The sequence below is a fragment of the Vidua chalybeata genome, chromosome 3 (assembly GCF_026979565.1).
Source record: "Vidua chalybeata isolate OUT-0048 chromosome 3, bVidCha1 merged haplotype, whole genome shotgun sequence".
Lineage (NCBI taxonomy): Eukaryota > Metazoa > Chordata > Aves > Passeriformes > Viduidae > Vidua > Vidua chalybeata.
In genome coordinates this window covers 84,298,721-84,315,623 of record NC_071532.1, presented here as the reverse complement: position 1 = coordinate 84,315,623, position 16,903 = coordinate 84,298,721, and the positions used below count along the sequence as shown (strand labels likewise).

Genomic DNA, 16,903 nt, shown 5'->3' with positions numbered 1-16,903 from the left:
CCCCAGCTGCAGAGGAAGGGTCTGTGAGAACAGAGCAGAGGAGGAGAATCATGTCCCTTGACCTGCTGGTCACACTTCCTTTGATGCAGTTGTCTTAAGTTTCCGTGGGAGAAGAGATTATGTTTATTTAAATTATTCTGCTTGAGAAGGTTGGAGTGGGATGTGGGAACAGAAAATGAAAGACTTTGAAAAGTTGTTGTTCTGACAGTAATTTGTGTGTATATTAGAATGCAGGTTGGTACTAGGGTCAGTGAAACAGTAATGGAAGAAAGGCTGAGCTTCATTGAAAGGTGTGGCTATGCATTTGTAATCCCAGTTAAATAAGACTGCAAGTCTCAGGTTATTGTGTGACCTCAAAATAAAATACTGCTCTATACTTGTCCCAGTCATACAGACATTTCTGGAACACTTTGCACTACCACAGGTGAGATACAGTATTGGCAAGGCCTCTAGTTTGGACCACTGTGTTCACTTTTGTGTTCTTTTATTCAGTGAAAGTTGGTGTCTGTTTCTTTTCATCAAAACAAAGGTTCCAAATTTCCCTATGGGGGTTTCATGACTGTGGTCATTGCTTTGTGTTGCTTGTAAGCAGGTGCTTGGTGTGGTAGTCTGATTTGCCAGGAACTGAGTGTTCAGGTTAATGCCTGATGAAATAATTCACATGGGTTAGTTGGGACTTTAGTAGCCCCAATCCATCCGGTAAATATGGTGGAAGGTTTGAAAATGGATTACTGGAAGTTTTGAAGAATGTGTTACTTGGATCCCACTTTGCTTGGTCACCACCAAAAAAATAACCCCAAACAAAACCATAAACAAACAAAAACAACCAAACAAAACCAACCAAAAAACCACAAAACCTTCATCTGAGTGTTAGAACAATATTAAGTAGATAGCATGCTATAAAAAAAATATTAAATTTTATATACTGGATGTTAAAAACATAAAAAAAAAGAAAAGACCCACAAATATCCCTTACTGAAACAAACTATTAACTCTTATTTTTAGTACTGGAGCTGCATGGACAGATCTAGCCTCTCAACCTTCCTCCTAATACTTGGACAGTTGTAAACAGTAGTATTTTCTGAAACAAGGCTGTTTTGAAGCTTTGAACAAGGGGTGCAAGTCTAATGGCTGAAAGAGCATTTAGGAGCTACTGTTTCATTTTCTTTATTACAGATGGTAAATCCTTGTTTCATGCATTTAGTGTTCAAATATACTCACCAGTACTACGCTGTAGCTGTACAGGGTAAATGCAGGCAGACTAACACTTTGTCAAAAGAAATTGCTAACCTAGAAAGTCTCCATCTTCTTTATGTTATTCCTTAAGGTATATTTTATGTTATGCTTCAGTCAGATGAGTCAGTAATTTTGGCACATTTATTCATTAAAAACTGAAGTGAAAAAATTTCTGTCATGTCGTTATGATGCATTCAAAGTAAAAGGATCTTTAGATGTTCACTTTCTGGAATAATATAATGTCTCATGATTCAACTGGCCTGTCATATGGCCCAAGGCAACTTTTTTTACATTCAGGAGTATTTTTTAGGACTACTAGATTGGCTTTTAAAAATTAGTACCTTTCTGTAAAAGGCAGCATGCAATTTACCTTAGTCTAGTTCTTTGGTCAAAGCAGCTGACATCCTCAATGACAGAGGCTATCAGAGTTAACAGAGATACTTATACTTGTAGATGGTTTTTTCTCTTCAGCTCTGCTTAGCTTAGGAGAATCAATACTGGTTCTTTTTTCCTTCTGCTTATTAAGCAGAAAAGCAGATGAGCAGATGAAAAAGTGAATTTCTTGAATTTAATCTGAAAGTCACAGTATTTTTAGTGTTAGTATTTGAGCAAAATGAGTCACTTGTGGAAGGAGAGCAGATAAAAGCATAAACTCTGATTTAAAAGGGAGTAACTGAAGATCTCTGTTTATAGTCTGTATGGCTGGAGACATTCAATATGTTTGCAAATTGGGTGCTAGCAAAATGCTTTTTTTTTTTGCAGAAGGAAAAAGAAAAAAAGAAAGAAGAGAAAAAGAGAGAGAGAGAATCAGAAAAACCATCAAAACAGTTAACAGCTGAAAAGGTAATTAGAGTTTCTTTTTTCCCAGTTATTTAAAAATGGCACATAGTATTAGATATGTTCAGACATTTGGGGAAAAATAATGTGTGTGTGTGTGTGTATGAGCTGTAATCTGGTTAATCCACATAAATTGTTTGCTTGTGCTGTTGCTTGCATACAAAGGTTGGTTGACCATACAATGAGGAATGTGTTTAGGAGAAGAGGGAAATGGATTAAGCTTTGTCAAAGTTTAGGCTCAGACCATAAATCTAATTAAGGTTTTTAAGAACACAGAATAGTCTTGAGTTGGAAGGGACCCACAAGGATCATCAAGTCCAGCTATTAAGTGCACAGCCCCTATGGGGATTGAACCCCCAACCTTGGTGTTGGTGGCACCGTGCTCTGACCAGCTGAGTTAAAACCTCAGGGTCATGGACCACTGCTGTTCTTGTACAGAAAATTGTCAGTTTATTGAGTCCTGTATTATCATCTAAAACTGTCTTTGATATATTAATCCATTCTAAACATAAATGTAAAATCTATAGAATTTAATTAGTAACTCTAAGTAACTTGAACATTTGCAACTAAGATGATGTCACAAAACATGATAAGCAAACAACTTAAGGTGCTTCTTTCCATAGTTATGTTAAAAGATAATGAGCAGCCTTAGCAATGTAGGTACAATTAAAATTTCATGTGCACTTCTGCAGAGTTAATATTAAACAAATATGAAATGGGTACTTTTAGTATTAAATATATTAATTTCTTTTAATACAGATGTTTTCTCTCTGATCTTGTGAATCTAGTAATATGTTCAGGTCTGAAGTGCAGTCTGTAGAATGCATTGGAGTCTCCATCTGTCAGTTTATTCCCCCATAGTGCTGTGTTACAATTATGAAAAATGTTGTCTGTTCAAAGACTATGATTGCAGATGTATTTCTAATTCAGTTTTCAAGTAGAGTATTTTTTCATTTTGCATAATAAAACAAGGTACAAAAATATATACATGCATACTTGGAGGGGAAAAAAAGCCCCTCCCCAATACAAATACCATTTTTCCTCAATTAGAAGGCAAGTTTGGAATGAATTAGTGCAGAAGCAAATTTTGTTATGACAATTTGTGAAGCTTCACTGAGCTGTTGTTATTGATATGGTACAAGGTTAAAGTAAGATTATGGATGACAGTAAAAATATTAGAATTGTTGATTACTGAAGCTTTATGGGGGTGTCCAGCCAAGTTAAATGTTTTATTTTGGTCCTTATAATAACATACTTTAGTTATAAAGGCTAAAAACATTGCTGTGGTTTGGAAACATTAACTGTCTAGAGCCCAAAGATCTACTTTTGGAGTGGGAAAGAAGGTTCCACTTTGTAAGGATGCGTGAACTTTGCTATGTGGCTGGGAATATTTGGTTAAGTGACGGGAAGTGACAACAGAGCATAGTTACAGCTGAAGGATTATCCTACCACTTGAAATAAAAAACCAATTCTAATGCTACTGATCAGATTTACATTTGAAAAGTCATTAGATTACCAGTTAATGATTAGGCAAATAAAAATAAGTATTTTGATTTTAAATGCTTGTACTACAAAATGTGGAATTTGGTAAATATATCCATGTTAGATAATCATGCTGTTGTAGCAGCTGTAAAATGTTTGAAGTACTGCAGCATATTTTATTTCATTATTAATGTGTCAGCATTGACTGCTCAAATGGAACTCATCTGGGTGCCATCTTTTTAATTTAAGACATTCTTAAAGCTTGGGCTTTTAAAGGATCATTCATTCAAAATAAACTGCTTTCAGACTGTAAACTCTATACATTTTAAAAGTCTAGTTGCTTTCTGTAATCTGAATGAAAGAGAGCTGTATCATATATTTATTTCTGCTGGACCTTGTTGGTAAGGTAGAAAACATAGGTTTTATTTTCATACATGGAATAATACATTGCTGCTTTTGCAGTGTGATTCTGCTTTAGGGAGCTGATAAACATTAGTATTTCAGTAATAATGATACACTTCACATCCAGGTAGAGACTCACTATAGGATCTTTTAAATATTGCCTCCTGAATCAGCAGGAGAGTACAAGCATCTTGACCATAGTATTTATCGTGTTTTCAGCAGCCACATCAAGCAGTAGATAGTTATTTTACCCAGTTCCTGGAGGAGGAAACAATATGAGAAGTCTACACACTTCATATTTAAAGTCACTGGTTGCCTTTACTACAGACATGGTTTATCTCCAGTCAAGTTATTCCAGTCTTGGGAAGTTAATGAATTGAAAATATGTGAGCAAGCAGTTAGCAGTTCCGTCACAGTTCTGAGACTTCTTTTAGATTAAGGTAATTCAAGCAGTGCTTTAGCTATCCTACAGAAGAATCACTAAAGATGGAACACATTAGAGGTCTTAAACTCATAAAAAGATGAATCTAGAGAAAACTTCAGATCTATTCTCAAGTGTCATGTACTCCTACAAGTCTTCAGTTCCTAGCGACTTCAATTTTATCTTTTGTTGAGATTAAATTTCTTAGCTCATAAAATAAGAATATGCATCCTAAAAATTTAAGATGTTCACATTCAATTTTCATGTTCTTATCTCTGCTTCATAGAGCTGACTAATTTGCTCCTACATCCATTTGAGAGTCTTTCTCTTGTCACTAACTAGGTCCTGTCGCTAACTGATCCTTAGCCTTTAGTAAGCTAAATGTTTAGCATGATTTCTTTTACATTTCAAATATTACTGAAAGCTTCTAGCATTGATGTAGTAAGTTTATGATCCTAATATTACATTCATGTGTCAGGCAATTATGGCATAAAAGATACTTTGTTGATTATCGTGCTTTGATAAACAAAGACCATAATTTTTTAATTTATTTAATTATAGTGAATTTTCTTACTGAAATTGCTTTTCAGTAAAGAATCATCATGTGCTTGAAGTGGGTTTCAGGAGAAATAATTTTTTGTGAGCATTCACATTGGAGACTTCAGATGCAGTGTAGAGTTTCCTCAAGATCAAAGAGATCTACTGCAGAATAGTGAGTAGCAAGGATACTTGCTTGACTCTGTTTTTGTGGGCTGTTCACTTTGATGAGATTACTGGGTAATTTGTGATATAACAAGATCTTACTATGTCAGCTACTGATTGAGTCTAGTCCAGTGATCAGCATTTTATTAGAAGCAGCCAACAACAAGATGTTCCACATCAGATCTGCAGAACTCTTAATAAAACACATGACATTGCCAAGCTACTGGCAGCCATAAGGTTTTTTTTAATCTAACTGAAGAAAGTTAAGAAACTTGCATAAGTTACCCAGGGTCTTTCCTCCCTCTCTGCTAATGCTGTTTCCACCATTGCAGATCTCAAGTTTCCTTAGTGCTTCTGCCTAAAAAAACCTTATCCTTACAGTTACTTCAAAGAAACAGGAAAAATACTGCAAGTAAACTGCTGTAACAATTATTGTTATGTAGTGTTTCATGACATGAAAACTGGGGCCAGGTTATTTGAGGCTGACATGTTCACTCAAAACCCAGCTTGTTTGCAAGCAACAGAAGTGCAAATCTTTAGCAATATAAAAAATGTGTTGAATTGCAGGAATAAATAATCAAACTGAGATAATTGTGTGCTTCTTAATGTTTCCATGGGCCAACAGCAGGGTAATAGCATAAGGCAGACTGTCATGTAGTGAAAGCAAGTTTTACATGTTCAGTACAGACAGTTAAGGATAAGAGATTTTAAATTGACTAAAAAAGTAAATCTCATGTTGCATGAGTGCATTTTATTAGTGGGGAGGGGAAGGAAGTCTGTAGGTTGGCCACCAATCTTATATGTTCTGTTGGTAGTTACATAAGAAAATCTTTAATTTGGAGGCAGGAAAAAGCAGCTGGACTTCTGCGAGCCATTTTTAAACTTCATCATCCTGCCTGCCCTTTCATCAGCTGCTGAGGAGCTTTCCTTTCTTATTAATTACTCCTCTATACAGCTGAAGGTAGTGAAATTTCCCCTATCAGCCATGATTTTTTCCCCCTTTATTTTCTGCTTAAGCTGAACAAGTTCTCTGTTCAGGAAGAGAGTAAACCACTGAACTCCTTTTTTATTTCTGGTGTGAGTAGAATTTTTGTTCATCCTTGAGTAATTGGATGTGTTCAATTTAGAATTATTTGGTGATTTAAAAAAGAGTATGTAGTATAAGTACATGTGCATGAGAGTACATCTACTTGTGCATGAGAGAGCTCTCAAAGCCTCATTGTAGTTTTTGGAAATAAAGTTTAACTTGTGTAGATAGTCTAGGTAAAGTTTCTTCTTGGAGCAGTTCAGGTAAGCTCCATGCTATTCTTCATGCAGCAGGTTGGAGCAGGCTGTGTGTGCACTCCATCTGCCTTGTACCTGTTTTGCACTGAAAGGGAGCACAGAAAAGTAGATGAGGTGCATGTAGGTCGTTTGGGCTGAGCCATCAGGGGCATGGCCAGCGTGTGAGCTGGGGAGACTGTGTGCCCCAAGGACAAACAGGAGTGCAGAGTGAACTGAGGAATATTGTTCACAAGCAGTCAGAGAATATAAGGAATAATACTTTAATTAGTAAAGGCATTTGCTTTGCACTACATAGAACAGAGAAGTTGGACTGATCTGTATGAATGACTTATTGAATTTCAGAGCAACCAGGACTGTTTAGTTATTCAAGATATATCTGTTTATGCACTTCCACAGTACAATTCAGATAAAGAAGGCATCACTAGGTATGATGCTCTGAGGCTCTGGAGTGCTCCCAGAGTACAGAAGAAGAAAATTGGTGTGCCTAAATGTTCAGATTTGTGTAGGGTTGAACTTTTTATGTAGTCTAATTTTCAAATAAAGAGAATGTAACGTGCAACAGTGCTAGCAACCCAGAATTAAGCCAGAAGTTATTTGAAAAATTGTCCATGGAAAACTTGGTAAGTATTTCTAATATCCAAAATTAGAAAGTTCAGCTAAGTCCGTGACACTGAATGCTTTGGAAGTGTTTGGGTTCAGCACTGTGTAGCTTTCTCTGCTGTTTAGTTTAGAGGTTTCACAGGAATTGAGTACTGTCATGAAAATATTGTGATGTTTTCTCTGTAAAATACTGCATGTTGAGGACCATCTAAGTTATGGAAGTAAACCCCATTAAGGCAAGATTGTGTTGTACAGGGACAGTAAAGTTAAATGGTTAGAATATAAAGAACAAACAACTTTTTTTTTTCACTAAGTATTTGTGTATTTGCAAACTCAACACTCAGATTTTTGATTAATATCAACATTCAAAGTTAAAGATTTTTTCATTCTGCTAAACATACCAGGATGATTAATGGTTCTGAAAGACTGCAGCAGTTACACTTGATTAACTGAAGTTCAAAATGACACAGTGAGTTAGTTTGTTTTATTATATTGCATTTTGAATTTGAAACTGGCTCTTGTTTTTGTATAAAGTTACTTCAAGTGACAGGAATGGGTCAGTTGGAGGTTATTTTTCAATGGTAGTATATCAAATGCTGTTTTTCTTCCCCAAAATGAAGACTAAATTGGCAGATTAAACTTGGCAGTAACAGTGGGCTGCTGCCTCTCAGTCAGCTGGTACCAGGCAGCACCAGATTGCCTGTATTAGAGGTACAGACATTGGTTTATTTGCCTTCAAAATGTACTGGAGAACCCCTCAAAAATGGGGGCAAGTCATACTAGCAGCTTTTCCCTTTGTATAGGAAAAACAATATCTCAAATTCTCATTTAACCAAATACGAAGAGATTAACGTGGCTTTTTAGGATGGTGTGTTTGTTTTCCCCCAAAGACAGCTAAAACTCCCAGAAATAGTCCAACCTGTTGGACTATTGAGGCAAAAGAAAATATCAGTCCCCTTTATTTCTCTGGGATGTAATTTTCTTATCCAAAGTATTACAGGTTATCATCCTAATAATTTTGTACAAGGGGAAATGAGTTTGAGCAAATACTGTTGTAGTGTTCTTCACTTCTTTAGAACTGAGTAGCACTGTAAGAATGCATGGAAGAAATGAAAGCCTGCAAAATATTTGGTGTCCACCTAAACACCAGTTTGGTGAAAGTGAACTGTTTAAGTGTTTGCTTTTAACTTGTAAGAATAAGTGAATTCACAAATATTGACCTGGATGATAATTTAAATACAGAATCCTGTTATAAATAGTATGTTTTCTTTGTTTTGATACTGTATTGTTGATAATTTGCTAAATCACTTGAACAGTTGATAGTATAATTTCTCTAGACATCTTAGCATTATTTCCAAGTGATTTCTTTTTAAAATACCTTTTATTTTCATATAAAATGAAATTGCTTTAAATTGCAATTTTAAAAAATCATGTATATCATGGGAACAGAAAAATAGAAGCCTGTTTTGCTCTCTGAATACATAGTCTTATTTATGCTCTTAGTCCTTGTTTTCATAAATTCAGACTAAGCAGATAAGAATTAAAGCTCAGGATTTAGGAGTATGTGATAAGACATAGGGCAGCCTGTTTCCCTGCCTCCTGCCCCCACAACCAGTGAAGAGTTTTAAGCCTTCTAATTCTCTCAGTCTGCATTTTACAGTCTGTGGACCTCTCCCAGCCAGGTTTTACATTTCTAATCATACCTTCTCAGTCTTACGGAAGAGATCAGATTTTTTTGGGTTCTTTGGTTGTTTTGAATGCTAATCTGGAGGAAAGCAAATCAAATTAGATTCTTCCCAAAACGGTGCTATTCATTCCTTTTGCATGTAACAAAGGACTTCTTCTGTTAGAGGATTGCCATGAAAAATAGTCTTACTTAATGGAATTAATCTGTCATGGCTCTTATTACGTATTTGCAGTTGTAGACAAAGAAATTAAGAAACAGATATTGCAGGTAGAAGCAATGAAAGAAACTCGCTTTTTGTCAGAAAAAAAAGAGAAGTTTTTATCTTTTTGATGTTGGAAAAGGAGTCAGCGTTCAGGAAGGATATCACTTTTTTCCTTCAGCCATGTGTGTGTTTGCTGTATCAGCTTGATCCTCTCAACTCTGGTCTTGCAGAAGAACAGTATTTTAATGCAATTTTTAAATTCTATGCAAGTAGAATCTAAAAACAATGAGAAAAAGCTTGAGTACAGGCTGCTTTGGTTACATTTGCTTTTGTTCAACTTGCCAAACTGCTTTTAACAGAAAGCTGGTTTAAGTTTGCTTAGTTTTCATTGACCCTCTGTTACACTTTTGCTCCATGCCAGTTCAAAACATAATACTGCCTTGGGTTTCAGTTGTTAATACTTATAAATAGATGGCATTTTCAGCTTGTGATAAGCTTCATCATTTTTCCTGGTGACTTTGAGACAATTAAGGCAACATTACATATGCTTATTTGTATATTGAACAAAATTAGGTGGACACATCTAAACAAGCATGTACTATATCAGCCTTATTCATGGGTGGATGCTGTCTTTAGAAAAAATATGTTCTGAGAAATTTGAAACCACAGGACCATGCATGATGAAAACTGCAAATATACAATCACATGTACAAAGTTTTATAAAAATTACAGTACTAGTTAGGAGATTGTGTACAGTCAATCAAATGCGCAGGAACAAAATGGATGAATTTACCTAAGTGGTACTGATACATGGAACTGAATGTAAAGAAGGATAAGGATTAGATAAGATGAATCTGATAAGAGGAAAAATACTTTAATTTAAATAATGTCACTCAAAATAATAAACTTATCTTGTTTTGAATAATAGGCTACCTTTGTTTTCCTAAAATAATGCAAGTACTGGAGCATGGGCAAAGCAATCAAGTGCTTTTGTGTGTTCTGTTTCATTTTGCCATGCTTAAGCTAGAACGTGCTCAGTCTCACTCACCAGTAGTGTGTGACCATCAAGATAGGGCAATGGCATAGTGGGAAATTCTGTCAGAAGTGCAAATCTCACTGAAGAGTAAAGATACTGACTTGTTTTTCATAAAAAATTATTTTAGATGTCACTGGCAACATTAAATCTCCAACATGAGCTTAAGCTTTAAATGGATGGTGATGATGATAATATGCTAGAAGATGTTCCAGCAATCTTCCAGTGTCATGGAACAACTTTGTGTGTCTTCCAGCTTAAATTTGTAGTTGACATTGGTATTGATTGTGTGCCTTTTTGCTAAAAAGAATATTTCTTCGGACTGTTGGATTTATTGCATTTTGATAGTTGCTTTTGGCACTAGAAGAGTTGTGTGGAACCTTTGATGACTCTGACATTCATACTGCTGCATAATTATGTCTTCACAAAGTTAACTCAAAGGTAGTTGGAAAATAGCACTGTAGCTGTGGTAGAGGTAGAAGCAAGAAAAGATAGAAGCAGGGTCTTTCAACACAATTTGAAGGAAATTGACAAATTTCTCACACCAGATGATTTTGTCAGATGAAAAGTTACCAGTTGCCTAGTTGTTCAAATAACTGGCAGCTCTTTAATGGTAATACCTTACATATATCAGTCAGAAATGTTAACCAATCTGCAGTGAATTGCCTCTTGGCTCTGTTGAAAAAAGAATTGCAACTGCACAAGTTTGTGTTTCAGTTTTACTTGAAATTTTTCTTTTATGAAATAGGTACCTGAAGTTAGAAGAAAATGGGGCAGTTCTGAGGTTGGTCCCTAGGCATGCCACTGTACTGTTGTAAAATAAATCTGTCTGCCTCTCTACTCAGCAAGTATTGTCTCTCAACTTGAGAGTATTGTACTTCATGTCAGATTAAGGTACTGCAGGCTTGCCTGCTAGGCAGAAAGTGTATTTTACACAGAGTAGTAACATGGGTGACTTCTGTTCAAGAGAAGTCACTGTAAGTAGATATCACTGTATCTTTTTATTTGGTTTAAAAGTGGTTTATTTTTGTTTAAATTAAACACATGGGGCTGAATCTTACCATAAATGTAGAAATAAATGATGGAACAAACAAATCAGAGGCGTTGTAATGTCACTCTGAAGGGCCGGTTTAAAAACTTCGGCATCTTTGAAGCTGTGAAGATAAAAGCTGTAAAAGGCTTTTACATTTTGTAAGGATGATTTAAGTATTCTATTTGAGAATATACAGAAATTTCATACAGGTTCACATTTATTTAAACTGGAGGATTAGAAGCAGAAAGAAGCATGACTCATTCCCAGTTGAGATGGAGGCTGCAGTGCTTATTGATAGTTCATGTTAAAGATTATGATGGCATGGAGAATGAAGACAAAGAAAATGGTGCTTGCCCAAATAAAGAGAAATCCATTTTGGTATTGCATATGATCAGTTAAAATTACTTAGCTTTTAAAGTAATTGTTTCAAAGTGATTAACTTTGAAATGAGAGCAAAATTGAGGAAAAATACCCTGACTGGCAGAAGAAATTAATGTAGCTAATGATGCATAAGTATTTATTAAACATTTCTCCCTCTCACTAAGTTCTGCATGTATATGTAAGTGAGGATGATAAAGTACTCATCAGCTCTCTCCTAACTTCTCTAGTAGTTCAAGAACTAACTAGTCCAGTAGTTCAAGAAAGCAACAAGCTGATACAGAAGTAAGAAAAATAAACCTGTGGGACTATTTCAGTCTTGTTAGTTGTCATGGAGAGAACTGAATTTCTGTGGAGCTAACTGAGAGGCTTTTTCAAATATATCTTCAGAAAAATAGTATGCTTAGACTTCATAAGGTATTTGTAGTATACTGTTTGTGATAATGTAGAAATGATACCAGCACTGAGTATGAGTCCAACACTCTGAGTAAAATGTTCTAACTCAGAGGTTGTTTCTATGAAATACTATGCAGTGTGATGTTGTAAGACTGACTAAAACATAAAGACTGTAAGAATCAGATTAACAACAACAGGGGGTAAAGTGGAGTAATATAATCAGTAAAAAGAGAGCCGGTGATCTGCTTCTAGTACATCCAAGGAAAGTAGTGAGGTGGGTCAAGGAAAAAGATTATTTCCCAGGAATACCAGGCAAGTAAGGGGTGATTGCATAATCGGGTATAGAACTTGTGGGATGTAGAGAGACAAGAGTTTGGGGATGGGACAGAATATTGTACACAGCTTATTATGGGATGTTTAGGTGACACAGACCAAACCAGGGGAATACGGAAATAAAGGTGGATTGGGGTGTAAGAAGCTTGAGGAGGCAAGGGGGAAGTGGATAAAAAGGGGCAGTCACATACGTGCTGGTTGGGCAGGTTGCTGGGCAGTAGGATTGTCTGAGCCTTCCCTTGGTCTCTGCAGGTTATTCTGTATTCTTGCCAAATGCTATTTGCAGCTACTGAGCCTGAGTGCATTGTCTCTTCTTTGCTTGTGTGTGAGCACTTACAAACTTCAAGTTCAGCTACCAGAAAAGTAGGGTAAGAGGCTGGTGCTGGACACTGGAGAGAGGCTGCAGGCCTGAGGAATTTGAGGGTCAGCACCTGCAGAGACCATTATCTAGAAGCCAGCTATTTGCAAAGGCAGCATGTCTTAACACCAGCTGCCAGAGACAAACATACTGTGATCACACCTGATGTGTGTTAACAGGTAGCACATTTCACACTGGACTGACCAGTGAGTAAGATACAAGCACGTGGAAAGTTCTAAGGTATGAGCTGATTGCTGGCTAAGGGTGTAGGATCTTGATATTGAATGAAGTTTCACATAAAAAAAAAAATTCAGCAAAAAAAGCATTTCTGTTATAATTAACGAAAATACTGAGAAACATACCTATGTGGATAGGGATGGAAAGCATTTCTTTGTTTTTGTACTGTAAGCTCAGTCAGGTACCATGCCTGAAACAGCTCATTCTTGTCTGGAAATATATGAAAAAGGAATTAGAAATAAATGCCCTTTAGTTCTGATTGGGTACCATGATGTTGTTTCATGGTACCTTTCAAAAACCTTTACTTGAAAGGTTTTTGAAAGGAAAGTTATAAAAGAAAATAGTTTAATGAGGAACTGGAACTAATATAGCTGCATTATTATAATCTTGCTAAGGCTAATGAGCACAACAGAAATCAAGAAGAAATGTGTAAGCTGAGTTCATATAACCATAATATGTGATTTGAAAACTGAAGGTGTATTTAAAATAGCTTACAAAATTACAAACCATGTTTATTGCATTTCACAGCTTGCAAACTGAGATGCATTAAAATACTTTGACCCGAACCCGATTTATAGATCTCATAACGGGACGCTGGATTAGCTGTAAGATGGATCTTTCAAGGTTTTCTGCTTCATAGTGATTTCTTCTGTAAGATGCAAACCCCAGGTTTTATTGGATTAAAAGCAGAATTCTTCCATTTTATCTAAATCAAGTTCCATGACAAGATAATACAAAAATAGGAAAAGGGTTGATAAATAGCTTTTTCTCTGCCTTTTATGTCCTTGTAAACAGGTCCTTGCTTTTGGGCTCAAATGCAGTAATTTCAAAGATTTACAGCTACAGGAAACTCTTCTCAAGTCTTTGCCCCCAGAATCTCTGGAAAACTTGAATACCTCTGCACTCAGACTGTGTGCCTCTCCTGTTCTGCAGTCTTGCCATCCCTAGCTCAGCTTCAAGTTGCTACATCTTGTGACCATTACCTAGGAATCATCTTGCTGTCTTTAGATGCTTTTATCTAGTATCAGACTTAGGAAAAAGAGCTTTTCCTCTTTTTTTCAGACCCTATTCTGAACTTTTCCACTTTAAGAACCTTATATATTTGAATCTGAATGTATAGAACTGTTGTTTCAAATGTGGTTGTTATTATATAGATTTGTTGCATGAATATAAGAATAAGGATTTATCTCTGATAGTTTTCTGTAGTCTCAGCGGTAAGTATAAAAAGAAAGCCAACTTAATTGTAGAAAATTGTACTTCTACATGGTTTATAGGTCATTTTGAGCAAGGTAAAAGGGCCTCTGAGATTGTCTCATGCATTAGAAAGGAGCTAAACCAATTCAGCTACGTACAAGACATAAAAGGTTTTAAGCCTTCTTGGAATATATTGACTAAAGTAAATGAGATCTGAGCTAACATTTTAAATTCAGTTAAAATACAATGTTAGTACTGCTTGTTCAATAAGTAAGAACAAAGGAATAGTCTTAATCCATTTTCACAGAAATGATTAGTGTATTAGCCTAGATCCAGCTAAAATCATATTAATGGAATAAGATTATGGTGCAAGGTCTGTTATTTCTGCCATGAAGTTTTTTATTCAAATTACTAAAGATATAATGGATTTTACATAATCTTGCTCAAGTATCTTGCTCTAACTGTGAAAATCTAATGAAATTCACATACCCAGGTTTTTTAAAGTGAAGATGTCGATCAAGGACCACTTTAAAAGTTTTTCCTTTGGGTATGTATTTTGACTGAAGGACCTTCATGTGTACAAAATCATATTTAGCAACAACAAAAGGCAATTTGGTGGTTTTTTGTTTACTTAGTGTGAATGCCTTAAATAGGCTTACCCAGGTGAGTGTGAGTAGTTCAGTGTCTGTGAGTGATTAACTGAAATAATCACAATAGACTCTTAAATAATCAATTTACGTTTTCCCCTTGGCTTGGCTCCTTGGTTCAAGATAATTCTAGTTTGATAAATAAGAATTGTGGCTTTTTTTGTTGTTGCATCAGAGTTTGATTGCAGAGTTGCTGTAGTCTATGCAACTTCACAAAGATACCAACATAGTTTTACTTGTGTTTCAATATAGTATGTCAGTTTTCTGGCCTTTTTGCTAGTTAGGCAAAATAGGCGTTCATCACTTGCTAAAAGTATCCTCAGTTCTGAAGAGTTAGTCTGATTTCTAAATTTCTGTATCTTTAGTTGCAAATCTGAAAAAACAAGTCCTGGTATTTTACAGGAGCGTGAACAATATAACACATTTAATCTTTAATGCTGTTTAAGTAAAATATTATTAAAATATTAATTTTTACTTATTTTCAGGTCAGGTATGAAAGCTATAAAAATATTCTTTGAAAATTCTAGGGTGTGCCTATATGGGTAATACTGTAAATGGATATGGACTAAACTTTTTAGAGTGTGTCAGGAAAAATCATATCTACAAACTTAATGCAAGATAAAGTAAATTACTAACATTATTTTCTCATATGGCAATTCTCAAATGTTTATGCTCTCCTGCAAGTTTTATTGCAAGCAGGTAATGAAGAGGGAAGGAATGCAATTGCTTTATGCACAGGGCATACAATTTCTTTGTATTAAGAGCAAAGGAGAGCTTTTGTTCAGTAACTGTAGAGGCTTATATGAGCTCTAGTGAGTAAACTGGAAATTGCTTTTAAGTAAGTTAGAAATGCTTTTAACAAAAATTTTTTATGTATCTTCACCTTTCATAAGGCTTCTTGTAGTTAAGGTAGGGAATATGAGTTAGAAATACAGTGGTAATCAGATGCATTTTAAACAGTCTGAGTTGTACATTTTTATTAATTTTTCATTAAAATGGAAAATTGAGGAAAAAATGTGAAGGAAAATGGGAGCAGATAAGTGGACTGGACAGCTGATGAATCAGATTTTTGACAGTGACTGATATCTTGCTTGAGAGTAGGAGAGATTTTTAGATTAGTAACTTATGACTTCTCCAACTGTAGTATTTTTCTACTTTAGAGGTATTAATCATGTGCCTGATGTCCTGCATTATGTATGCTACCCCTTTAAATGCTCTCACACAGTGTAAATGAGAATAAGGTGAATGATCTGAATAGTCTTACTGTTTTATCATTAAAAATGTAACACTTAACAGAGCACCTGATGTATGTTGTCTGTTCTGTCAACCAAGCAAGCAGGTGTAAAGCTTTCTACTTGCCCTCTTGTCCTTCCCTGCCCATCTTCTGCACCTAATAGCCAGATATGTTTGGGCACAGTGATGAAAGTTGGGAAAGGACAAGCTTGTTTTGCAGTAAGGGAATTTCGGTTGCAGGAGCCATAGACCTCATAGCATTGTGTTTTGTATGTGAATTTAATAGGTGTGTGACAGTCAGTCCCGGTGGTACTGACCCTCCTTTTGGTCTTGCCCATATATCCCCTATTGGCAACATCCTATGTGCTGTACTATAATCTTTGTATGGAGGAAGGAAGAGAATTGGCATTGCTTTCATTTTTTTTCTTTTTTTTTTTCCTGAGGCAGAATGAATCACTCATTTAATGGTTATCTCCAAAAATAGCTGGCTGAAGAAAATTTGATTGAATACCCCACTGGCTTCCTACAGAATGTGACTTATGCTTCAGGTGTTACTCAGTTTTCTTCACAATCCCATCTCCTGCAGACTTGCAGTTCAAGTTTTTGTGAGAAAGCACTGCTGCCCATTTCAGGGAGTTGGAGTTTACCTTTGGATGAGTCAACTGCAAAACTATAATACTCAGATTCAGATCTTTGAGGCTTGTGTATACTGAGCTTCAATGGGAAAACTGAATTTGAGAATTCACTCTAGTTTGCTGGATGAGGTTTGTGTGTAGGTTGATTCACTTGACTCGTGCTCCTTGCATCTGTTTAACAAAGTCTATAGAGTACAAGAAAAAGGGAGGAGAAGGTTGTGAAGAAAATCTACCAGTAGGGAAGTACTGCTGACTCTTAAGTGTATATGTATGTCTGTCTGTGTGTGTGTAGTTCTTGAATGTACTTAACGAGGTGCTTGGAGACCAGCTGGCTTCAGTAAGCAAAACAAGAAATATGATTGTGCAAAGCTAGCAAAACTAAAATGATACAGTTATCAAAGTATCACCACTCGGCAACAAAACACCAGTGTGTTACCAACAGTGTTGTAGCCACAAATGCAAAGTATAGCATTTTGAAGAAAGTGAATTCCATCCCAGCCATAAAAGCAATTAGTTTGAAAAACCTACAGTGTAAAATGCCTATCAGTACCCTTGTCCTTATCAAAGAAACAT

At 35.8% G+C, this 16,903-nt stretch overlaps 1 protein-coding gene across 3 annotated transcripts in view; it reads left to right on the top strand.

The window, feature by feature from the left end:
* Positions 1 to 16,903, top strand: part of SMAP1 (small ArfGAP 1) — a 90,565-nt gene that overhangs the window by 45,077 nt on the left and 28,585 nt on the right. For 2 of the 3 annotated variants that reach the window (XM_053938067.1, XM_053938068.1), the window contains one exon: positions 1,999 to 2,079. The exons of the other annotated variant lie outside the window; for it this stretch is intronic. In XM_053938067.1, coding sequence (XP_053794042.1) covers positions 1,999 to 2,079 — 81 coding nt within the window. The remainder of the gene's footprint in view (positions 1 to 1,998; positions 2,080 to 16,903) is intronic. 3 annotated transcript variants of the gene reach the window in all.